Source organism: Pyxicephalus adspersus, chromosome 1 (genome assembly GCF_032062135.1).
Source record: "Pyxicephalus adspersus chromosome 1, UCB_Pads_2.0, whole genome shotgun sequence".
NCBI lineage: Eukaryota > Metazoa > Chordata > Amphibia > Anura > Pyxicephalidae > Pyxicephalus > Pyxicephalus adspersus.
Genome location: NC_092858.1, coordinates 36,202,129 through 36,227,731, shown reverse-complemented (window position 1 = coordinate 36,227,731; position 25,603 = coordinate 36,202,129). Strand labels below are relative to the sequence as shown.

General features: G+C 35.7%; 3 protein-coding genes across 4 annotated transcripts in view; 2 read left to right on the top strand and 1 right to left on the bottom strand.

The window, feature by feature from the left end:
* The window catches only part of RAPGEF3 (Rap guanine nucleotide exchange factor 3), an 85,687-nt gene extending 65,610 nt beyond the window's left edge, over positions 1-20,077 (top strand). For both annotated transcript variants that reach the window (XM_072406528.1, XM_072406518.1), the window contains exons 6-27: positions 488-572; positions 1,231-1,291; positions 1,984-2,060; positions 2,861-3,007; positions 3,422-3,537; positions 4,828-4,916; positions 6,778-6,856; positions 7,735-7,885; positions 8,273-8,355; positions 9,114-9,153; positions 9,343-9,424; positions 9,954-10,100; positions 11,361-11,458; positions 12,512-12,637; positions 13,442-13,623; positions 14,171-14,261; positions 14,625-14,675; positions 14,886-14,973; positions 15,774-15,838; positions 16,209-16,263; positions 16,467-16,538; positions 17,412-20,077. In XM_072406528.1, coding sequence (XP_072262629.1) covers positions 488-572; positions 1,231-1,291; positions 1,984-2,060; positions 2,861-3,007; positions 3,422-3,537; positions 4,828-4,916; positions 6,778-6,856; positions 7,735-7,885; positions 8,273-8,355; positions 9,114-9,153; positions 9,343-9,424; positions 9,954-10,100; positions 11,361-11,458; positions 12,512-12,637; positions 13,442-13,623; positions 14,171-14,261; positions 14,625-14,675; positions 14,886-14,973; positions 15,774-15,838; positions 16,209-16,263; positions 16,467-16,538; positions 17,412-17,533 — 2,107 coding nt within the window. In that variant the 3' untranslated portion in view covers positions 17,534-20,077. The remainder of the gene's footprint in view (positions 1-487; positions 573-1,230; positions 1,292-1,983; positions 2,061-2,860; positions 3,008-3,421; positions 3,538-4,827; positions 4,917-6,777; positions 6,857-7,734; positions 7,886-8,272; positions 8,356-9,113; positions 9,154-9,342; positions 9,425-9,953; positions 10,101-11,360; positions 11,459-12,511; positions 12,638-13,441; positions 13,624-14,170; positions 14,262-14,624; positions 14,676-14,885; positions 14,974-15,773; positions 15,839-16,208; positions 16,264-16,466; positions 16,539-17,411) is intronic.
* On the bottom strand, positions 19,960-22,705 carry LOC140335734 (uncharacterized). Its single transcript, XM_072419037.1, has 3 exons — positions 22,489-22,705; positions 21,675-21,797; positions 19,960-21,043 (listed from the first exon to the last, which is right to left on the bottom strand). The coding sequence occupies exons 2-3, from the start codon at positions 21,770-21,772 to the stop codon at positions 19,960-19,962; spliced, it is 1,182 nt and encodes a 393-aa protein (XP_072275138.1). The 5' UTR covers positions 21,773-21,797; positions 22,489-22,705.
* Positions 22,706-24,867: 2,162 nt separating this feature from the next.
* LOC140321592 (baculoviral IAP repeat-containing protein 5.1-like) overlaps positions 24,868-25,603 on the top strand; it is a 2,404-nt gene continuing 1,668 nt past the window's right edge. Inside the window, exons 1-2 of the mRNA XM_072398329.1 lie at positions 24,868-24,977; positions 25,347-25,464. Of these exons, the coding sequence (XP_072254430.1) occupies positions 24,868-24,977; positions 25,347-25,464 (228 nt within the window). The remainder of the gene's footprint in view (positions 24,978-25,346; positions 25,465-25,603) is intronic.

The following is a 25,603-nucleotide window of genomic DNA, read 5'->3' as shown; positions in this document are numbered from 1 at the left end:
AAAAATCATTACATTTATTTAGTTTTAATGCAGCTAGTTTGTTATGATATCAGAGTGGGGGTAAGAGTCAAGTACATTATAATGTATTTGAGGTGCACTGGTAATGCACCTTAAACACAGGTCATCAAAAATCTCATGGCACCTGCTATGTGTTCTCTTCTTGCACCAGGTCCTAACGATGTGCATTTGAACTGCAGGCCAAAAGCAGGTCAAAAGAATAATGCATATGTGTGTGATAGTTAATAACTTTAAAAAAATTAATGCACTAGTATAACAGATTTGGTTGCTACAAGATTTTGAGTAATAGCACAATGGCCTGATATGTATGTAAAAAATAGGATATTATTTGAACCAATGTTACTCAGGAAGAATTGTCTAGCTTTAAACAATGCTTACAGCAGAGAATATTATCTGAACAGTTTAGTAATAAGGAGCTACATTTGTAGAGAAACTGATTTTCACCGATCATATTTTTTATGGTTCACAGCCCATATCAGCGCACAGAAGAGGAGCTTGAGGTCATCTTCGAAGAGCTACTACATATTAAAGCAGTCTCTCACCTTTCCAACTCGGTCAGCAACTTTTTAAATATTTCAATAAAACGTCTTACTGCTAAGCTATATTTTTATATATTTGGTTTTCCTTACAAAACCACTGAACACAATGACTTATTAATTTATCCTTAATGTAAAGGGATTTCCCCAATGGCATTTTGTTGGTGTACCATAAATAATACCTTTTTTGTGAAGAATTAAAAATGAAGAGAGTTGTAATAATTTATGGGTTCCATCATTTTTAGTTTTAAATAAATTTGGAAAGTTAAAGCCCAACTGAAGTCACAAATATTCAGGCAGATACATGGTGTAATAATGTGTTCCAGTTTAATAGTCTTTTCACCGGTTTCTTGGGATGGTAAATGTGCTACACTGTTCAGAAGGCTATGGATTCTGTCCACACTGCCAACAGTCTGTTCTGTTTAACTATTCCAACATAGAATACCGTGTGTGTGGCAAGGAGAAAAGTATATGGGACATTTTCACGTGAAAAGTCTCAAGAAATCATAACATACCATAGTAGAGGATTACACAGAGAAATTCAGTGTGTGAGAATTCAGTTTGGCTTTAATCTGCTACATAATACAAAGGGGGACCTGCACATTATTTATGTGCTAAACTTTTAATTATTATGTGTGCCCTTTTTATTAATTATACAATCTATGTTCTTTTACAGGTAAAAAAAGAATTAGCATCTGTGTTAGTTTTTGAATCTCATGCCAAAGCAGGAACAGTGTGTAAGTGTTGAATCAATTAAAATATGCATATAAATCTGTAACAAAAGAACTTGTGAGCTTGTTTCATCTTTTCATTAGTTAAGGGCTATGTATACATTTCTATTATATGCAGAACATCAATAAAACAGTAATAAAGGATAATAATTAATTACCCTTTCTAAATTCAATTATAGTACACTAATTATTGAATACAGCATATACATTTTTGGCACTTTCATTTGAAGGTCGAAGCTCATTTTCACATATTTTAACTTTCACTTTTTTTGAATAGAAGCTTTACCTGCTAATAAAAAAATGTACGTGCCAGAGCAGGAACTGATCTTCATAGATAGAGAGTGTAAAAGAAAAAAAGCTTTTTCAATATTCTCACTTTAGAGGACTGATAATGCTCTATAAAATTTTTGGTATGGGTATAACATATAAAAAATGCATTTATAAAAATTGGGTGTAAATAATAATAAAAAGCATATATGGAAACCCCTCAAACCATTTAAAAGAACAGTCATTTTTGAAGAAACAGTGCAAGTGACCCAAAACAGATATGATATCTGTTTTGGGTCACTTGCATTGTTTCTTTAAAAATGATAATTTCTTAAAATGATAATTTCTTTTAAAATGAAAATAATAATTATTAGTGTCATATATGGAATGTAACAATTGTTATAATTGGCTATTCAATTTTCTTTTTGCAGTGTTTAGCCAAGGTGATAAAGGGACTTCATGGTACATAATCTGGAAGGGATCAGTGAATGTGGTTACCCATGGCAAGGTAAGTCCTTCTTCACAATTTAATATATGTTAAATATAAACATCAGACTTCACTAAACATTTTAAGTCTGATTTCTGCATTCCAATATTTTTATACATTACTCCTTTAAACCGCTGTACTAAAGCAGTTACTGGTTCACTTGAATGATGAATGTTCTTTTTGCCAAGTGCTATGTTAAGCCATATGAAGCTTTGCCAAGTTGAGTGAAAATTCTCTTTTCATTTTAAAAATACACTTTCTGTGAAACAGTCTTTATTCCTTTAGTAAAACATTTCTATTGAACATAAGTATACACAGCAGCCAGAGTTCTAATAATATTAGAACAATACCTGCTATAGTATTGTTTGTGAATGACTCCTATTGATGATTTCCTATTGAATAATATGTCATTGACAATCTGTATAATTTAAGGCCCAACTGAAGTCTTGGTTTGTACACTTTTTGTGTCAATGGGACAGTATTAGAGCATATATTAGGAGCTTGGTGCTAAAACTAAGGCTTAGTACACTTTTTGTACGGCCATGCTAAAGATTATGGCATTTTCATTTTTTTTATTTGTGTTTTTGGGTTTGTGATTAAAACTGTTAAAAGCTAGTGGCAGGTAAGTGCAGTGGGATAAAAACATTGCTTAGGGAACGTGCGTGATGTTGATTGGAATACTGTGTGGAGGAAGTGTTGAAATACTGGGACTCGTGTATTGTGGGAGCAGAGCCTGGATCTCCAGCAGGTTGGCTCCACTTCAGATGGGCTTTGTTCTAGCATGTGTTCTTCTTAGTCTTACATTGATGATTCTGGATTAGGGTCTGGTCGCTACACTTCATGAAGGAGATGACTTTGGACAGCTAGCTCTGGTGAATGATGCTCCAAGGTCAGCCACCATTGTTTCCCGAGAAGACAATTGTCACTTTCTGAGAGTGGACAAGCATGACTTCAATCGCATACTTCGGGTCAGTAAATATACTCTGTATGAAAAACATGTTTTATTATCTATCTATCTATCTATCTATCTATCTATCTATCTATCTATCTTCTATATATCGATGTATATATCTTTGTGCCCAAATTGCTCATTGATGTGTTTTGGATGTTCCACTACTTAACATTATGTCCAAGCGCAAAATCAGAAAATGCATAAACTATGCAGACAAGAGGGTGTGGTAAGGAGGTTAAGCAACCTCTCTTCAGTTGGACATTTTTAATAATAAAATATTTCTCTTGGCATTCTCTTGAACAATGCCCACAATATAGCTGTAAACCTGCCCTAACGCTTATCTATTAAACTCTGTTTTAAAAAGATAAAAAAATATATATGAATGGAAAAATCTACAAGTTTATACATTAACCTGCAACCTATCTTTTAGGACGTTGAGGCTAACACTGTCCGTCTAAAGGAACATGGAAAGGTGGTGTTGGTTCTGGAAAAAAATCCACAGTCATCTGGGAACAACTTGCAAACAGCAGTTCCCAGCAGTCACAAGTAAGTAGATCACATCAATTATATTGGCTAAAGTATAAAAAGCAATAGTGTATTTAACGTAAAATACAAGAGGTATAGTTGCTTGATTTCAAGTTATAGTAAGAAGGGTTAAAATGATGCGAAGGATGATCATATATCACATTATCCACCAGTTTTGGGTTAATAATAGCTAAGAAATGTTAACACCCCAACATAAAGAACTAATCAGCTTATCCTAGGGCCCATGTAGATATTAGTACAAATGGAAAGAAGATCAAATGTAATGTGAGAGAAAATTAATGTTGTAAAATCTACTTATATTAGGATGGATAAGAGATGGATTAAGATAGCTGAATATCTAGAATTATAATCTGAGAATGCTGAGCCATTTGCATCAAAATGTAATGAAATATAGAATCGCCATTGAACAACTTGTCACTTTTACAGTAGTTTTAACATATACCACAATATCTACCTTTAAAAAGTTTTTTTTTGATATGGGATTGTGTGACTATATTAGTATGTAATTAATGATATGCACAGTTAAAATAATTGTGGCTCAGAGGTAGCATTCTTACCTTTGCAGTGTTAGGTCCCAGGTTCAAATCCCGGACAGGACTATATCTGCATGGAGTTTGCAAGTTCTCCCTGTGTGGGTTTCCTCCCACATTCCAAAAACATGCAGTAAGGTTAATTGGCTTCCCTTCAAAAATTGACCTTAGACTACATTAATGACATATGACTATGGTAAGAACATTAGATTGTGAGCTCCTTTCAGGACAGTTAGTGACACAACTATTGACTTTGTATAGCGCTGCGTAATATGATGGTGCTATATAAATACTGTGTAATAATAACAATTTAAGTGACAACATTTTGCAGGCATTAAACAGAGGGCCCAATTATATATAAAAGTACATTTAAACCTTCTATATTTATTTTGTAAGGCTGCATATACAGTAATAGTAATACAGAAGCCAAACAAAGACCACTTTTGTACAGCTGAAAATCTTCCTCTTGTCCATAATTCCATACAAGAAAAACAGGTGTTACAAATACCATTTTCATTCTTATTTTTGTGAGCCCTAACTAAGTTTTCCATCTGATTTTCCTGTTAACCTATACAATTTTAAATATAAGTGAACTGAATGATCCTGCCTATGATCAATAGGTGTGTCATGATCATGATCAATACTGTGTATTTTTATAGAATATTGTTTTAAAAAATAAATGAAGCTTTAATACTGCAAATTTTTATTGTCAAATACATACTAATATATAGGTGTGTAATTGAGGACACTTTACCTCTAGGTACACAGTTATGTCTGGAACAGCTGACAAAATTCTGGAGCATTTGCTGGAGACTATGAGGTTGGATTCAACACTCAATAATCCTGAAGGTAATAACCTCTGCGAATGTCATGGCATCTATTCAAAATGTTTTATCGTTTCTGAACTTTGTTGTAAAAAGCCCCCGTAAAACATTTGGTTCAAAGGAAACTTGTGAACAAAATATGGGGAGTGTTGATGATTACCCGTCCTTCGGAAAATACCAGATGCTTGGGTGTCATACTAATGTAATGGTATCAATTCTTCATTGGTCACTGACAAGTTTGCATCTGGAGTTCCTGACTTTACTCTTTTCCAGGTCAGTGACCTAGAAAGTGTTAAATTTATTGGATTATCATGGCAGCCAGAGTAGCATTTTTTAAAAGGAGCTCAGTAGTAGTGACCAGCAAACACAGGATACCTTTAAAGTGGACCTGAACTTAAAAACTCAAGATTTACTATGTTTTAAGTTTTTTTTTTTTTAATTTTGCCCTAAGCACTACCCTGAAAAAAAGTGCCTTGCACCTCATACCAGTATTTCTGTAGTGTGAGATCATCCAGGGCACTGCTGCCTCTGACTGCTAACCATAGGAGATTTGCAGTCAGATTTAGGGTTGTCACTACTGTGCTGCTCACTGTTTGCTGGAGAGAAAGCTGTATAAGGTGGTTGCAGTGAAAGTATCCCCCTGCTTTAGATTATTTTAGTCTGTGGATATTTGGTTTCTGTACCTCAATTATATAATAAATTTCATGCACGGAGAGACAGGACCACTAGGGGGTGCTATGGCTTGCATAGAGGTGGTGTGAGCCCTGAGAAGGGCCAAGGCGCAGAGTCTAAGCAGTAACCAGGTCTTCTCCAGAGCCTCTGATGGTGAGGATGTTGCTCCGCTGGTTACTGCCAGGTTGCGATCCTTGGGCACACCAAGGTGGGCAAAACACGGTACCAAATCACAATGCAGAAGGATAGTCAGGAAAGCTGGGATCGAGGCAGGCAGCAAGCAAGAGAGGTCAGGTCACATGCCAGGGGTCAATTGCCAGGGATCCAGGAGACAGACACTAGTGACACAGGGGCCACTGTGGGCACAGGGAACACAGGAGACACTGGAAGCAACAGGAGGTACAGATGATGCAGGGATATTCACAGACAGGAACACTGGAACAGCACAGGGAAGTTGGCTGGGAACCAACAGACTGGACAACGAGGGGTTAACACAGGAGCTGGACACAGGAAACACTGAACTAGACAACAGGTGTACTGGAACTAGATCACAGAACTAGGGGCTCGAGCACTAGTGAAGACTTGTTGCACGAACACTTAGTGCAATGTGTGAGCTAGCTAAAAAGCCAGGGCTGATAAAAAGTCTACTTTCTGATTGGCCAACGGATGGGACGGAATTGTAAAAAAAAGCTCGCAGATTTGTAGAATAAAGCTTGGAAACAGAGGCACACCCAGCATCAGAACTGCCCGCATGCGCAGAAGAGAGTCGTCTGCGCTTTAGAGGGGAAGAGGTAAGTGTGACATTAAATATTTTGCCACCAGTCATCAGATATCAGGATGGCAGCTAGTGGAGAAAGACATGGCAAGCCAGTATTAGGAAAAATATCAGCTACAAGGAATGTTATGACTCGTTATTGGCTCTCTGCTTGTCTTTTTTGACACATTTGCCACAGTGAAGGTCCTTTTGAACTGTGGCATCTTAATTCAAATATGGATGTTCTAAAAACATTATGCAACTGTCTTAAAAAAATAGACAGTATTTCAGTTTTATTTTTTTTGAGCAAATTTGTTTCTTCTCCGGACATCCGTTACAAGTTGTTAAAATTTTTAGTGATGCTGAAAGTAGTAATATTCATTTTATGAGTAATATTCATTTTAAGTAATTTTGAGTTTGTAGTTTCTTTTGTGTATTAACATTTTTTATTTTCTTTCAGATTCCTTTGCTCGTGATTTCCTTTTGACTCACAGCGTATTCATGCCAACATCTCAGTTTTGCCAAGCAATGCTCCATCAGTATCCTCGCAAATTATGAATTAAAATAAATAATATACAAGTACGGGGTTGTTTTACCAAAACAAAAGAAAAGGCAATATTGCCTTCTGCAAACAATTATTTTCTTGTCTTGTGTTTTGAAGATGAAACTGAAAATTGTATAGCCATAGATTGTGTATAACTAGGCAATAAATATTTTTAGTCTAATTTTTTTATGCACTGCCTAGCCTCCTTTCATTGATCATTGAATGCCCATAGCATGCATCAACCAAAAAACTTCTATTGTAGTAGCTGCACTATTGCATCTGCTGAGCCTTCCTCCAGAAAATGGAGTTTTGCACGGAAGACTAGAAGTGCCCTTTGTAGTCCTCTATGTGAGGAAGCATCTCAGTGTCTAAACTCCAAACTCAATGGAGGCATGGAAAATAAAATGTAGTTACCAAGGTCTAAGATAAGTATAATATCTAGAAAAAAATGGTTTTCAGGTACATAATTAATTTTAGATGTTAGGCTTTCTTCTTTGAACTAGACCCCCATATTGTAGATGTTGATTCTGATGCAAGATAAATTAAAAAATGTAAAATTTTAAACAAATGTAGAATGTAGGTTGCATGTAATTGTTGATTTTAAAATTTACTTGTAGCAGAAAGAAACTTGTAGATGAAATAATCCTGCATCCAGTAAAGCAGGAATTTTATGAATCATCTGGTCTTCCTATACTGTATTTCTGTTTTAGTATCTTAAACTGTTCTTAAATTCAAACGCTTTTATTATAATTAACCCAACTGGCATTTAAAGCTTGAAAAGTGTCTGGTAAATATTTCATGAATAATATAATTTAACCACCAATACCAAAAATGTTTGCTGTTTTATAATGACTTACCTTAACAAAGCTTTAGATTTAATGTGGAGCCATCAGAAGTGACTGAGCCTGAGAAGGCCACATACTCCTTACGCAAGAGGCAGAATGTTGTACGACTTGTCAATCTCTGGGTAGAACTTTATGGTCAGTTACTGGAAGCTGAGCAAAGTGCTAAAAACTTTCTGGAGGTGAGTAGCTTTAATATGGGGAATGTCTGTCTGTACCCCTTATTTTTGTATAAGACTGGGCTCATGTGTGGAGTTAGTTCTTAGATATTTTCTGTGCTAACCAGAGGTAACATTTATTATTCTCAGGCAGATTTTTTAAACTTTTTTCAAGTCATACCATTTATTTGTACAGTTTTTTACCTGAGCACATATATGTTGCCTTAAACTGACATCGAAGCCTTATATAAATTTATCTCTACACTGTACAATCTTCTAGTTGTATCCAAAATGAACAAATTAGATGTCATGAAGTCAAAATACTGAAAAATTATGTGTGATATTATGATCCTTGATATTTAATGGTTTTGCCCATAATGTATCCATATTCCTTCTCATTGTATTTGAAAGAAACTCTCAGAATACATCAGTAAAGACCCTCGTTTACTTACCTGCATGAAGGAAAATCTCCAGGAGAGACGTAAGAACAGAACGTAAGTGTTGTTTCTTAACCAAATGTCCTATCTATATATCCTAGTACATATAAAAGAATGCCAAGGTAACGATAAGGTTCGTAGTTCATGGACAATATATTGATTTGGACCTGAACTGTAAACATTTTTTAAACTCAATGTGTTTTCTAATGCAATCAAAATACATGTTAAAACATTGTTTTATGGAGGATCTTAATGATAATATTCAGATTTGCAGTGTATTGGGAAAATTCTGCATTTTGGTGCATGACCACTATACTTTTCACTATTCAAGCGAGATCTTTTCAAAAACAGAACACAACTAAGATGTGTGGTGTGAGCAGGTCATGAAGATGATCTGTTTTCAGTACAGTATTATTTACAGTTAGTCAATGTGTAGTTTTTAGGCAGCTTAGGAGATATTTTTGTTTTATAAATGCCACTCTTGGAACTTGAACACACTATTTCCTATTCCCAAACAATACCCAGAATACCTATATGAGGAAATTGGCCTGATAGATGAAAATTTGCAGACTTACTTAAAAATGTAGTTTATGCATGTAAACCCAACACATGATGGTATGACCAGCAAAAAAAAGGTAGAGTAGGACTGAGGTAACAAGTTGGAGGTTATAACAAATCACCTATAACAAATGTCCCATGTGTAATACACCTTTATGATCATATAGGATTTGACTTTGCGTTTTTAAATGGTGTTGTACATATTTCTATTTTTATATGTAATCTAGATACTTCTTTTTTCTGTGATCTAATTACAGACTGGAGATCAGCAATGGAAACGTCTCTCCTCATATAAAGGTAAACAAAAATCAATATCAACAATATCAACCTGTTGTAAAAAAAGCAAAGTGGTGTGTTCTTTAAACTGATTACATGGAAACATATGTACAGCATTACTTCTATTGCTCTTTTATGCTTCTACATCTGGATGCACTAGACAGAGTAAGGTGCCTTTGCCATACATTTAGGCTTGTCTTCATTCAACAGATATACAGCTATGGGAACCTTCTTTCCAGTGTAGATGAAGACCAGCCCAGTAACTCATATACTATTCGAGTCCAAGACAAAGGTATAGTAACATATGAAAAAAGCATTTCCATTATTTTTGTACTAATGTACAAAAATAACTATATATGTTAAATATTCTGTGCATCCATCTATTTGGCATATTGACATGTTTACTAGCCCTGATAAATAGGTTTAGACAAAAATGGAAAAACCACTACCTATATTTTTAATTTGTGTATTGTAGCCAAATTATAATTTACAACAATGGTTAAATATAATGTGTTGTGATGGTTGCTGACTAACTCCTGCAGTAGTGGAACAAAAATAAAGAAATTCTATTTTTTATGGGGGAAGCCCACCTTACTTTTAGAAGGTGTGGGGATTTACAGTTTATGCTAGATATATTTTGGTAAAAATCTGAAATATATATATATTTGTATATGTTGATATATATGATACATATATCAACATACTTTGCATTACTCCACAGAACCATAGTTTTACCAACAACAGTTTAATCTCGTGAAGTGCTAAGAGATGATAATTAGTAATGAACAATTGTGGTGTAATTTAAACTAATTCTCTTCCAGTGCCCTATGACATTTATCTACCAGATCATACTTGTGTGACGACTATGTTTGCTGTAAATGCAACTGTACAGGAAGTGCTATCAACTTTGACCACAAAGACTGGCAGTAACAGAGATGAAGTCCTGGTAAAAGTCAACTCAATGGGAGGTAAGTAAAATCTTTGTTCTAAGGAATTCCCTAAAGGGCGATGAACATTTTTATTATTTTCTGTAGCATATAATATAAAACTTTTTAATTTTGTACCTAAAATGTTTAAGGCACAAAAAGCACCTGAAATGAAAAAGCTAATGTGTTACATGTCATATAGAAAAATTTGCATTAAACATTAAAGGGAGATAAATGGGTAAATTATTGGAGATGGCCAATACTGAACTCTCTGTTGAGGAAACTAGTTCCTTGATCTCTAGTCACTGACCTGAAAAAAATTATAAAGATGAATCAAAAGAAATCAAAAGACAACCAAGGGGAACCAGAGTTGTATGTTGCTTGAGAAGTGCATCCATGTGAAACAATTTTTTGTTACTTTTCCATGGTATTTTTGGTTTATATAAATCATATATTCAAGAAATATATTCTTTGAGGCTTTCATTAATTTCAGCTGAAATGTCTTGCTTATGATCTGGGAATATACAACAATCCACTACGTCTGCACTACAGGTTACAAAATACCCCGTATACCACATTTTGGTTTTGTTACCTCCATGCCACACTTATACCTCACAGGAAGCAGGTAAAGGAAATCTAAAATCACGGTACTCACAATAAGAATTAAGGGCAAAACATAAACAATCATATATGAGTAATATATATAAAATATATATATATTACTTTGAAACAGTGTTTTTAATACAGTCTGTGTAGGGGCTTCTAGTGGTTTTCACCTTCTGGTTGAACGCAATATGTCCCGTGATTACTTGGATTGTGTGACCCAGATGTTTGTGTTTACACTTGTAGTCTGAATTCTTTGTACCATAATGGGGATGGGGGGGGGGGGGGTATTACAAACAAACACATTCTGAACAGAGCATGAAATATTAGCCACAGGCACTACGGGTAGGCTTTTTGGCAAAGGTATTTACGGAGTCTAACTGAACACATATTTTTAAAACGATAGAAGAGAAGAATTTGTTAAGACATAAAAAAAATATCAATTTTTATGTTTTTTACTTTAGAAACACGTTATTTACAGCTGTTAGACCTCTTTTAGTACAACATTGATCAAATATCAGCAGTTCTCACAAATCACATTGTCCCACATGCCACTATTTTTGGATTCATCAGACAATACTACTGTTTTCTGAAAATTAATTTATCTACTTTACAGGAATCACAATAGTTTTCTTCAAATAGTCTCAAAAACCTGTATACTTGTTAACTTCTAGGTGTTTGTTTCTTTCTTTTTGTTAGAACAAGTATGTCTAAAACATGAGGACATTGGTGTATTCACATCTCTGGGATTGAATGAAAGGCTTTTTGTCTGTAGCGTTCAAGAGTTGGCCACACTGGTAAGTAGAAAAGTAGTGTTTTACCCACAAGTAAAATATATTTTACCTAGTATAGAAGGTTCAATATCTGCCTTTGCAGTGGTTTTCCCAATCATCTCTTCACCCAGTGAAGGTAAACATTTCAAAACGTGAGTGGTAAACATTTCAAGACATGAAGGCAAACGATCATTTAACGCTTGTGAGGTCTGCTAAAAATCTAAATTATATGTAAATATGAAAAGCAGATACAATACACATGCAGCTCATTTTGGTCATTGCCCATTAAGTAAAACAAGTTTTGACTATGATTCAAATTTTATTCTGGGAAAAAATACTGCTCTGACTGCAATACTAACCCCCATACTGCACTGTACTTTGCAGTCATTTCTTTCACTTTCTGTCACTAAGTTGTCAGGGTTGGATGATACTATGAATGCCGTGTATCATTGAGCTTCCCTCTGGGAATATTTCACCGTGAAGCCCTGCACTCACATATAACCATGCAGAGACAATAAAATGTTTTGAAAAATAGTACTGAAATCTAAGTAGCAGCAGATATATAAAGCTAGCCTATTGCAATTGCATAAAATGTGCAGAGCATGCTTTGGACAATGATGCCAGTGGGCATTCCTCTATGCAAGGTAAAGCACCAGCAGCAAAGAACCACCCACCACTGAAAAGATTTAAAGAGGAAAATGATCCTGTACAGCTCTGACTGGTGTTAAGGCATCTGAATAAGCCATTGAAAAAATACTTTTGAAGGACGGGCCCTTCAGGATAAAGGGACTGCAGGGGGTAGAAGTTGGTCCTTGGATATGGTCATAGTGCATATAAAGTTTTAGGTACTGTACCTTTCATATTTACTATTTCCAGGCAGCTTTACTAAGTTAAGCTTCACTACTTTATTTTTAGAATAAATATGTTTATGAAAATAAGAAATAAGATCTGAAATCATGTCAGTTTTAAAATTCCAAAACCATTACAGTTTTCTTTTAAAAATGTCTTTTGAAGTATGAAATACATTTTCTAAGTATTATTTATGCTTTCTATGATTTGTGCTTCTTGTTTTATTAGACTCCTCTCCCTGAGCAAATGGGTCCAAATAGCAGTACCTATGATATGTTGGATCTCATCAGCTCAAAGGACTTGGCCCATCAGATGACAGAATATGACTGGAACCTGTTTAAAAGCATTCATCAGGTACAGTAACGTATGTTCCGTGTTAGAGCAAAGGATCCAGATGTCTGCATTTTTAAGCACTTTGAAGCAACTTTGTCCGTCTGCTTTAAATGAGCCCCCAACCAATCTTTGCAGCACTCCTCCACCACTTCCTTCCCCTGGCATCAGCTTTAAAATACTGTGTGTAATCTTTATGTGGGATGGTGCTGAGACCACTGAGAAGAAATTGGAAGCTGAGAACAGAGCCACTAAATAGGCACAAAATCAGAACAGATAACAAAGGTAGAAGAGCACTACAAAGCAGCACTACAAAGTGATAGAACAGCCATGTGATAATAAAAAGAATTGGTTGGTTTTTGTATGTTATAATATCATCTGTCTGTCTTTATTCATAGTTAGAAGTACATGGGACCATTGCATTGCAAATAAAACAAAACTTTGTGTAGCAATATAAAATATTATTTATTAACTGATGGCGTCCGCTAGATTAGGATAAATTGATGCATTTATTTACATAATAATGAATAATAACCTTAACTCATTGTACAAATAGAATCAGCTTGTTATTAGCCAGTCAGTGCTATGGTTTATCCCAGCCACCGTCACTGCCCCTTTTATCTGTGCAAATTCTACAAAGAAAAGTATAGAGGTGTGCAATAAAGAATAATATCAATAATAATCTATATAATATCATTTTGTTATCATATGCTATACGTTTGTCTGTGTATAAAGAATCCATTTATCAGAATGCATAAGCAGATACTGTTTTTTAACTGTACTCAAGATGTCCAATGTAATTGTATGGTTCTACCCTTCACATTCAAGGTGGAGTTGCTATATCATACATTTGGGAAGCAGAGGTTCCGTAACTCAACGACTGCTAATTTAGAACGCTTCATAAGGCGATTTAATGAAGTCCAGTTCTGGGTGGCAACAGAAGTCTGTCTGTGCCAAGATGAAGAGAGGAGGGCACAGCTTTTGCGCAAGTTCATCAAGGTGGCTGCATAGTAAGGGATCTTATTTCTTGTACCTAATAGTAAAACTATTCTGAACATGGGAGCTAGTAAAATTTGTCAATGAAGGCACAATAATTTGGATCATGTGATCTCCCATCCATTTATTCTTTTGGGGGATGATCTTGACTCACAATTTGCACAGGAATTTTTAAAAAATATTGGGCATAGCTCTAATCCTTTGTGCCCCTATGGAAGAAAAGATTTAACATCTTTAGATTGCTACTAGAATCTACTGAAGGCTTAAACAGAGCCTAATTTTGGTAATAAAAATGTTACCATTACAGAGCTTTTACAGATACCCTCAACTGCAAATTCAAAATTTCGAAAACATTCCATCTTAATGTTTGTACCTCTAATTTTAACATGTTTGAAAAAAACATGTGCAAAATAATTTGAATTAGAAAAGCTTTGGCCTGGTATTGCCTTCCTGCCGTGATTCTTTGGCATAGAGACATTTTCCAAAAGCCAACTGATATCCAGTCACAAGTCCAGAACCTCTCTCTAATTGAAATTTCTTTCTAATGCTATTGTTTTGCAGCCTCAAGGAGCAGAAAAATCTGAACTCTTTCTTCGCTGTCATGTTTGGTCTCAGTAACACAGCAGTCAGCCGATTGTCCAAGACATGGCAGGTATGTTAATAATAAATATAGGATACTGATTGGAGTTTTCTATACCATTGCTTAACAACTGGAAGAGATATAATTAAGGGCACACATGTAGGTGACCACACATTTCCTATATACATATACTGGTAATTACTGGGTGAAATATACTGTATATACAGGATTGAGTAAGTGCCCATCTCCAGGATCAGTTAGGTATAGGTGGACACTTACCTCTGGGGTTAGGAAGGGTTGGTTGGGTGAATCCCCTTAGGATTAGCTAGGGTTGGATACATGCTTGCGCTAGGGCTGGTTAGACACCTGTCTAATGTGAACAAGCAATTATTTTGACTCTATTTTGTCTAGTATAATATTTCTTGTCTGTTTCAGCGTTTGCCACACAAAACACGGAAGTTGTACTCAATCTTTGAAAGGTTGATGGTAAGTTAAATACATGCACGTATTTATAGCTTCTCTACTTCTGTATAGTATATAATAAAATATAGGTATGCTTAATGGTGTGAGAGCATGATCAAAAATGTTTTATTTGGGGGAGCAAATCCAATGCTGTATATTTTATTATCTTTTGAGAAGAAGAGAGGTGTCTAGCATGTGATAGTCATATATAAAAAGGTGTATTTATCTCCGCAGGATCCTTCCTGGAATCACAGATCATATAGACTGGCTGTGGCCAAACTCAGCCCACCTCTCATTCCATTCCTACCACTTACATTAAAAGGTAGGTGACCCCCAACACAGTCATATATTGCTCAAAAATTGTAACAAATATGTTGAATTCTGTGTGCAGTACCCAGTCCTGTTTGGACTTTGTTGTATTTGTCCCAATAAAGTTGTAAGGACTTGGATTCCATTAAAGATAAAGTTTCTTTTGGCCCACATAAAAGCAAACATCACTTTGCTGTCTTTGGAAAATCTAATTTTCTGAAAAGATACATTCAGATGGTTTATAATAAATCAATAAATGCATAATTACCAAATGCATTTATTGTATTTTATGTATGTTTTTACCTAAAAAAACGTCCTTTGTTTTGCCATTCAAAAGCCACAAGACTGCTGCTGGGTACCCTCATCAAATCACATATAGTATTCCCTTTTTCTGCTCCCTTTGCAGCATAAAAGTTTAAGTAGGGAGGTAAGGGGAGGGATATAGTACAGATTGTAATTATGCATTTCCAGAAAAACAGAAGGTTATGATGTGCAGGGGGGAAGAGCTGTGCTGGAAAAATGACTCTTTAAACAGTCAAATTTGCAAGCAAGTTTTGAATGAACATTGTAAGTCAATAAAATTGTTTTATAGAAAAGGAAAATGCTGTAAAAAAGCATTTGAAATGTTGTGGGCTTTAACAATGTTTATGTTCATGACATGAACTCTTTAAAAATATTAAAATATTAAAAGGGTCACTGGTGCTAAAACGTGTCTGTGAATATATTTGTCACCTTATATACTTTCTCATAAACACGTGCACATATATCTGTTGCAAAATTTATATAATCTCTACAATATTGGTTAATTTACAGACCTAACATTCATCCATGAGGGTAATAGAAGTACACTGGATAACCTTGTAAATTTTGAAAAGATGGTAAGTAAACACTAATTTTCAATTTATATATTTGTGCTTTTTTAAAGTAATTTCAATATAGTAATTACAGTATTAGTATACTTTGTGTATTATTGCTATGAGACCAAGGAATGTTGGTTATATATATATATATATATATATATATATATATATATATATATATGATCAGGGGTCATGGGAGAGATATCAGCTTGCAGTGCAGAAGATGCATGGGTAGTAACCTGCAGCCGCTGGTACCTCCAGCCCAGTACCACCTGACTTTCCCCCCAGGTTCTCCCACAAGAGGTCACAGGAGTGATCATTATAAAAAAAAAAATATTTGAATATGTACCTCCAAAATTTATTAACATATTTAATTTTGATTTTGCAGCGCATGATTGCCAAAACCATACAGATGTTTCACAATTATCGCAGCCAAAGCTACAGTAAGTACAAATACTTAGGGATACTTGGCTGAATAAATATATTTGTATGGCAACACACCCATAAATATATCTGCATATCCTACCCTATATAGTTCATTAGGGATTGTAACTTCCTGCTTTAGTGGTAAGGCTAAAAAGAAGTGGTTATGGTTTGATATACATCTTTTTAAAGAAAATATTGTTTTTTATCTAACTTTATACAGTTCCTTTGTCACCACTACGATCTCGGCCTCTCCATCTTCTTGAGGATGCTACTGCAGTCAGGATATCTACATGTAAGAGTCATTTAACCTTCTTTTTTTAAGAAAATAATATATCAAACAAAAATAAACTATTTATTTTCTTTTTAGCTGAGAACAATATTATTTAAATCAGCAAAAAGCTAATTTTTTTATTTGTTATAATGTATCCACAAAATTACAGTTTACATGCATTGATTCAACCGGGATTTTTTAAACTTTTTTAGGTTTGGCTTGAATATAAAAATCAACTTCTTCCATTTTTATTGTTGTATGTGCTCATTTATGCATTAAGTATTCGTTTATTGATAAAAAAAAATATTTCTTCTGTCCAAAGTGGGAACAGCCAAATCTTCTAGAGGTGGCCACAGACAGGTAGCTGTCAAACCTTGAGTGTTACAATACACCTTGAGATTGAATCCTTGTGTCTCACTGTACCTTTTGTTTCTTTTTAACCCATTATTAGGCTTTAAAATACTTGGTATTATGCTAGGATGCAATTAAACCTCTAATTGAGTTTTAAGGTAACCCATATTTTCTTTTGTTGTATTAATAATAAGGGGGTAGGCACTCTAACATAGACTCCAGAAATAGAACACTTTTTTAAATACTGTACAATATTTTTTTCTCAACCTATTGCTTTGGGAGACATACAAAGGCCCTTCTGCTACAATTAGGCCCCCAGCAGGGACATGGAGGTTGCTAGCACCCGGAGCGGTTTCAGAATGGTTTTAAGGATATGTACTGGGTTTATTGGAGGCATGGTAACTTAACTTGACTCCTGTGTTATAGTTTATGGAGTTTGTGGTTTCTGTATTAAAACATGAAAATCTATAAAATAAAGCAAATCAATCCTTTTAAAAAAGGGTTTGGTATTTTAAAACTAATTTACATTATTCTTTCATGCAGGCTCAGAGTATTCAGTAAACTTTAGAAGTCCAGCAGCCACATGGGCATACATCCAGCAAGTGAAAGTCATTGACAATCAGAAGAGGTTATTGGAGCTGTCTCGTAGCCTTGAGCCATCTTGAAATATTGGAAGTGCTATGTGAAGTCTGTAGAGACACAACTGGATACAGGCTTCCTCCAATCAATTCATTGTTATCCCTGTATCAGGGATTCAGGTCTTTGGTGGCCTATAGCCAGTCCAACATTTGGACTCTCTGCTTTTGGAATAACTACACTGAGTAATATCTGTATCTATACTTATGATCTATCCTATCTATCAATGAAGGATATTACAACCTTACCAACCCTTTGGTTTTACTTCTCATTACTGTGGGATTTATACTTTCAAGCCAAATAATGGACAGCTTTCTTGCCCATGTAAAGAGCTTTGTTGTGTCCATAATAACAAATAGACCAAATTTTCATCCAATACTGTGCCAAATGATCTCATTTTGGAGAAAAACCTGGAGAAATCATGGAACATGGAAAATCAACCAATTTCTTTTGACCTACTGTGGGATACCTATGGACACTGGATATTGGTGGTGATCAGTACAGCTAATGGTTCAAAACAAAATGAAATGGAAATGGTGTAAACAAATAAAACTTGTACAATGATTCAAAATGTGTGTGACTGAAAAGGCTTGTTGTAATACCAATCCTGGAAAAGTAGCTCTTATTGTATTGATTAATGTGCTGATAGTATGGACTGCTCATATAGTCATAAAAATGTATCTGTTTATTGTGTGGTATAAATATATGAAAGTAGCACACAAACTAACAGTGGTATCCTGTAAAAGTTGAAAACTCATAAATTACAGCAGTAAACCCATCTGTCAATACATGTAACCTCAAACATATTGCATCTTCTGACTTTTTAATACTCCCTGTTACAATATAGCTTTGCAGTTAGCACTTGTGCCCTGGCCATGCATGAATATCCCATGGTAGGAGGAACAGATTGCCTCTAGTTATTCTGATTTATGTTGCATTTTTTGGTTGGTTAAACAAACATGACAAGGGAAAAAGAAGCTTATCATTGCTCCCATCTTTCTGAAAATACTACTTATCTGGTCTGACATCCAATGATCTGCTTGTGATATTTTCAGTCATGGACCCGGCCGATAAGCCTTTACATTTCTTTTATGACCAGCTACTAGCTTAAACAACAGTGTGCCTGTAATACCAAAGCAGAATTTAAAGTAATAAGTGTAAGGGCCAAGAATTCTCCCATTTCTGCATGTAAGAATTCGGTGCCAATACCCAAACTCCAAAGCCATCATATGGGAGTGGATTACATGCACTTCTGAGGAATTATCCTCAAAGTTCACTGAAAAAGAATTGGTATGGTTCAAGTTGTTCTTCAGATGCCTACATATACTCTGTCAGCTGATGAGCCAGGATTGTGTTAACATTTTAAACATACACTTTCACCACCAAGACACAAACTATGAAAATTAAAATGTTTTTTAATGGTAGAACATAAAAAAGGCAAAACAAAAAGCATACCATTTTGGGTATTTGTATAAATAACCATGTACCAAAAAACAAAGTTTACAACACATTAAATATTCAATTCTACACAAATTAACTTGAAAGCTGCAAATAGAAAAAACATCCGTTACTAATACAGCTTCGTAATATATTTACCAAAATCAGATTCCTATTTCAGGGAGGAGTCAATACAATAGACTTTTGGGCATGTGTACTGTAATAAAATGACAATATTGCAATTTATTACTGTGGAATTAAACATTATATCGTACATTTGTCAAGACCAAAATATGAAGGCTGCCACTGACAATCTTTTCTGAAAATCCTAAATGTCCAGTTGTTGTCCTAACCCTCTAGCTTCACTGCTCGTGATGGAGTATGTACATGAGACATAGCCGATATTATTGCAAAATGGGGTCAACATCCCAGCCAAAGAATTAACAACTTCAAGAGGAAAGATAAGAAACAGCAGTCTTCTTGTTTTTGTCATTGACTGTTCTAGTCCAAATATCATAAAATATTTAGTTGGGCAGAATAAAAACAGCAGCTGAAGTGCATTGTTTAGAGCAAGTTTTACAAAATGCATGAAAATGTCTAAAAATCGAGGCTTAGCAACCCCATAATTTTCCTATTTTTCTTTGTGTTCCCTCAGGGGGATCCATTCTCTCCATTTTCCCTGGTGGTAATTGTCACTGGAAACAGAGTGAAGGAAACCCCTAAATGTTTAGTTGTAATTGAATTGGCAAGAGTGTCTTCCAGTGGACTCACGTTACAGGTGACAAAATGTCTTAGAGAGAATTTTTCCTTTTCTTCAAGGAGATGTCCCCTCACTACCTCCTGCATCTACAGGACAGGAATTGAAAGGACACTTCCCAGTGGTAAAAGGAAAAATAAATCTTTGGGGTTTAAACACTTTCCAGTATTTTAAAGATTAGGCTTTAGGTATACTTCAGTCAATACAAAAGGAACGACCATACAGACCACAGTTTCAGAGAAGTCCAAATTTGGCACATTGCTAATTGACTCCAATCAATGGACGTTCTTCTCTTTTCTCCCACAAACTTCTGCTGTAATGTGTAGGATTCAATGTTCTAGCAGCTTCTTGATGGGAGATGTGTAATTCCCTGCATTTATCCTGCTTTTCATCATCTACATCATTCTCTTCTGGGTTTTCCTTGGGGCTTCTACTTGGGACATGACAATCAGTGTCATGAGTTGAGATTGGGATTCGTGGTACTTTGTGGCCCCCAAATCCATTTCTCACGGCTGGCTCTATAATGTCAACCCCAGAGTCTAAGCTTGTAACATTATTTAGCTCCTTTTCGGGTTGAGCTCCTTCAGATAGGGGTCTGTTTCCAAGACATATAAACCAGGATTTTGGCTGTATGATCTCCAGTTTTCCAAGTTGTGTATTTTCTTTGTGAGAATCATCTTCTATTTTTCTTTCTAAGGTGTTGGGAAGAGAAAATGATTCTTTATTTTTTTCAAGTCTGTTTAGAATAGATATGCTAGCAGTATCCCAAGTAAATTGCTGGTCACTTGAATTTTCACAAAGTAGAGTACTGCTTCGGCTTAGGTCTGATGAACCTGTAGGCTGGAACTGGTCATTCATGGAGGACTCATACACTGGAGACTCCAGAGGAATCATGGCGATATCCACATTCACTCCACTTTTTAGGGAGGAGCTGCGTCTCTTGGCCTTAAGGTTAAACATTGAACTTTTCTCCAAACCACTACCAAGGAAAGAAGCCCCAGAAGACAAAATATGCTGCAGTGTTGAGTAATGTTCTGAGGCCTCACTTTTTTTTGGTATGAACTTATTGATCAATAGGGTTTGTGATCCTTTCTCTTCATCACAGATGTTTAATACATGGCTATTAATATAGGGCAGAGAAAGATTAGAGGTCACACGTTTGCATTTTTTGCTACTTTGATCCACAGTAATTGGCAGCGAAAATGCCTGGGACTCTTTGGGATCATTGTGTTGAAGTTTTGTGTTGATTGCATTTAAAGTAAAACTGGTCATCGATGTTGCCTGATCTCTCACTAGTCTTCCAAATCTCGAGGATTTTCGATTTTTTATAATGAATCCATGCCTCCTGAAAAATAAAGAAACAGCCTGTTGATTATTGTGAAAGACACCCAATGCTACCCAATAAACATTTAGACATTATAATGCCTCAAGGACACATGAAAATGATTAACGTTTTTATGCGAGCTCCACCCTCTTCATCACAATTCAAGCTACATGATTCTTATGAAAATGCTAAGCTAGCACATACTATTTGAAGCATCAATCACTTTCTAATGCAGTGTTCCTCAATTAGGGTTGCTCCAGTGGTTGTTAAGGGTTCCTTAAGCAATTTGTACAACTCAGGTCGGTTTAGGTGACACCAATGAACTTTTTGGCGATCTGAACCGGCGACGATCCTCCTCGTGGCCAGCAATGTGTCAGAGGCACTAACATACTGTGAGCTGTGGATATAGTACTTAAAGGGTTTAAAATAAGTTTTTTTCAATGGTTCCCCCAATATGTTTTTACTAGGCTATATAGTACAGTATTCACTTTGCCCACAGTGGCTGTTTTAATTTTTTCCTAATTATATATGATAATGTAGGAGTATTACTGACACTTATCTGGAGGAGCCTCTGAAATATGAACAGTATGGTTTTCAGTAACCGAATATTAACTGCACAAAGCTTACAGAGATCCGTAAGAGTTTACAATACCTCCAGTAGCACATCAACAGGGAAGACAAAGCCAGGAGAAGCAGGAGGATGCATATGAGAATAGCCAGTAGAAATGCAGTATGATGTACAGAATCCATAGTTCCTTATCTAAGAAAAAAAAGGCTGTGGAGAGAACATTTACATCATAAGCAAAGCAGGATACATCATTTTCAGAGAGGCATTTCTACTATAAGGGTCCCTTTAGATCTATGGGTTGTGGGGAAAAAAACAACGCATACAAATGCAATACATGATTTTGGCACCATCATTGGTGTGATAACCATCTTGTGAAAGAAAAAAGGAATTTGATGTTAAGAGATAACATATGATGTATCTCCACATCAAAGCTGGAGCAGCCATTCTTAACCATGTTTCCAAGGTTCCTAGATGTTGCTTGAGCGGTGGATGATTGTCTTGCATATATCTTAAACCAACATTACTTTTCAGGGCCAGCAGCATAACACCATAACCGTAGATATTTAAATCTGTCCTAAAGGGTCACATTAAAACCACAATTGCATAGGGGATTTTTTTTAGTGGACCAGAAGCATTTTTTCCAATTGACACATAATTAGCTGGTTTTAGCAAATGTTCCCTGAGACCGGGAAATATTTGCAGGGTACTGGGATAAAAAGGTTGATAAAACCTGAGCTAGAGCTTTGAACAATTAGAACTTACAAGGGTGTCCCTGTACTACCCATTTATCACAAGCAGAGTGCAAACCAGTTGCATAACCTGCAAACATTAAGTCATTAAAGCCAAAACCAATAATTGCACACATTGGTGTATTCCAATCATTTTTTTTTTAACTTACTGATACAAGATTACAATAACTCAGCCAAACTGTCTTCCTTCAGCTGCACACAGGGGTCTAAAATGTCTTGTTTTGACTGCACCTAAATAAGATTTCTTTTTAACAATCAGCCATCTGTAGACTGCTGCTCTGATTAAAATAAAACTTGGAAACAGCAATAAATTTACTGAACACATAAACCTGCTAGTCAGTACATGCTGCTGGCAATCACTGCAGTCATATGTGGGCTCTTGTCGACAACAGTTATTAGGTCATGTAACACTGTAGAAAATGCATAAAGTAATGTAAAACATGTCATGTAACTGTAACATAGGTAAATAAATAATACATTGTAAATATATATATATATATATATATATATATATATTGATTTACTGAACTAAAGTTGAGTTCTTATCGAACCAGTTCCCAGTGGTTTAATGCAGAAATCTACACAACATTATATTTTTTTATTGTTTAATGTTTATATATGTACATCTTTGCTTCATTATTTGGGTATCTTTTCTAAGCAACTCCCCTATAATCTAACTCTCCAGCCAGAATGGGAGCCAACTATGGGAGCCAACCATAGACTGTCTGCCATTAGACAATGCATCAAATGGAGGGGATATTTAACTATCCGAGGTAAGGGAAGACAGCAACAAAAACTAAACAAAGTACCTAATGGCTAAAGTGGCTGAAACCACTTCTCTTCTCAACCACTTGTCTGCACCCCTTTCCTCCACTTCTAGGCAGGGACGTCATGCAGAGGAATGGAGAAACCAGCCACCCAGTCTATCTGTCCGTACTGTTACAGGCCATTTATTGTATCTGCTGCTGGAGCTGGAAAAAAGTCCCCAGAATACCACCATATCCAATGACTTAATGCCTGGTTAGTTTACCTCCTGGCTTTGCAGCTGCTTATATTCCAGCTCATTGAATCTTTACTTTTCCAAGGTTTTGGCTTCACTATAGTGGCAAGAGCCCAATGACTGGTATTACAGTAGGTCATGATTCCACCAACATGCAATGAAGTGGAAGGCAGTAAAAAGAGATGAGGAGGAAGGTTTGGGTGCTAGTGGTGAGGATGAAGGCTTCCAGATGTTTTACACCTCCTAAACCCTAGGAGTTGTGTATGGGTGATGTGAGATTGGGAGAGAATTCAGGACCTTTTGTTATAGATGATTTGTGGTGAATTAAATCTTTTATGCTCAAATGCCTGCCCGGTATAAATTATCAGAGAGAGGGACCACAACTGATCCGCCACCCTATTTGACTAACCACTGCAATGATAAAGTGGACAGTCAACTGCCACATCCCAGATGGATCTTACCATGCAAGACTTTTCTGAAAGTTCTGTGAAAGAACCACTTTATCACATTTCCTGATGGCATTGGTGGCAGGATTCCCTCTTTGAAAAGGCTACAAAAATTAAGCATACAATCCAAGACCAAAGCCTGTCTGCCATTAGCCTGCTTGCCTCTTCTTTCTCTAGCTCCATCTTTTTTATCCCCTCCATTCTGACCATAGTGACACCAATAATGCCACCCTGGGCCCTCATATGTAGCGCATTCCTACATTGATTTGAAGAATCATTCTAATACTCCTTATTCCTTGCTGCAATTCCTTCTCAAAGAGTACAGTTCCCTGCCTAGGGCATGGCCTCGATGTTCCACATTAAAATTTTCTACCTATTATCACATTCTAGTTTTTTATTTATTACATATTCCCAGTAATGCTATTTCTGCTCTGGTCAAGCAGACATGAGCATTAATGAAACTCAAAAACGTATACTCATTTCTATTTTAATTAATAGTTGTGAAGTGAAAATGCAAGAAAATATTTTGTGCAGTTCAGTCTGTTATAAAGTTTCTTTTTATAAAAAAATACAAAGTTTTGCTATGCGATCAATTTACAAATAGTAGTCATAGGGATGCATTTATTTAACTAATTGGTACAAAAACGCTGGCTGAAAGGTTCATTGCCACTAGTGCTTTGAGACAATGTGCATGCTTAGTCAGTGTATTACTGCAATGTGCACCATCACACAATAAATCTATTGGTGCACTGAATTTATTCTTAATGGGGCTGGCATAAACCCAAGTACCTTAAAATGGATCAAACTGTCCTCAAATTAAAGCATTATTAAAATGTAAATTTGTTCCACCATCTTCCTGTTGTTTCTTTACTTTGATGGGTGTCTGAATATGAAATGTAGGGTGATCTCCTAATGTTACATATGGTTAGGAATAAAAATGGAGATCCAACCTTTTTGATGCACTGGGCTTTATTAGGGCACAACCAGATTATTTAGTACTAAATTCTGAGTAATGACTACCATAGCTAATATTTAAGTTACAGGTAAAGATGACTAGTATGTTGCTCTTTCTGCTCCCATAGATGGCTAAGGCAGGCTTTATACATTGTCCCACGGAGAATGAGCCGGATGTTGCCTGCTGTTTTTTCTGCCTCAAAGAATTGGAAGGCTGGGAGCCAGATGATGACCCTCGGTGAGCCTATTCTGATTTTAAGGAATGTTATTGTGGTTTTATTATATAAAGGTTATTAGGGCTGAGTCAAAAGCAGATGATTAGTTTTATTCTGCCAATCAAGTTTGGCTTTTACTTTCCTATCCATAAACAAAAGCTGTAAGTAGAATATGGTTATCTTGGCTTGTAGTACTTCATGTCATCTTGTAATAAAGGCAATGACTGATATGTTGGAGATTCCTCAGTATTATGTACTCTGGCACAGTATTAGAGGAGAAGGCTACTTTGTAGAAATCTTTAACAAAATCATGCTTTGTACCCATGGCTTGAAAATTATTCATGTGCTTGTTAAGATTTAGGATGATCCTGATTTTATGTTGTCTATTATAGGACTGAGCATTCAAAAAGATCTACCACGTGTGGCTTTCTCTCACTTACAAAAGGCACTGATGAGCTGACTATGGAAGAGATGCTTCGACTGGAGGTCTTCCGGATTAAGAGTTTCTATGTAAGTATTTATTGTTTATTGGTGTTTAATTTATGAGCAATTATTTAACTAATTCTGGTAAGGGTGGCCATACATCTCAAGTCATCATATTCTTTGGCCTCTCTAGCTGCCAGTGTAGCCATTCCAAGATTTTTTTTTT

Excerpts from the sequence above, each read along its gene's own strand:
- LOC140335734 (XM_072419037.1), bottom strand. The coding sequence starts at position 21,772 with ATGGATTCTGTACATCATACTGCATTTCTACTGGCTATTCTCATATGC. Across the intron at positions 21,044-21,674 it reads CTGTTGATGTGCTACTGGAG|GAGGCATGGATTCATTATAA; the intron begins GTATTGTAAACT and ends TTTATTTTTCAG.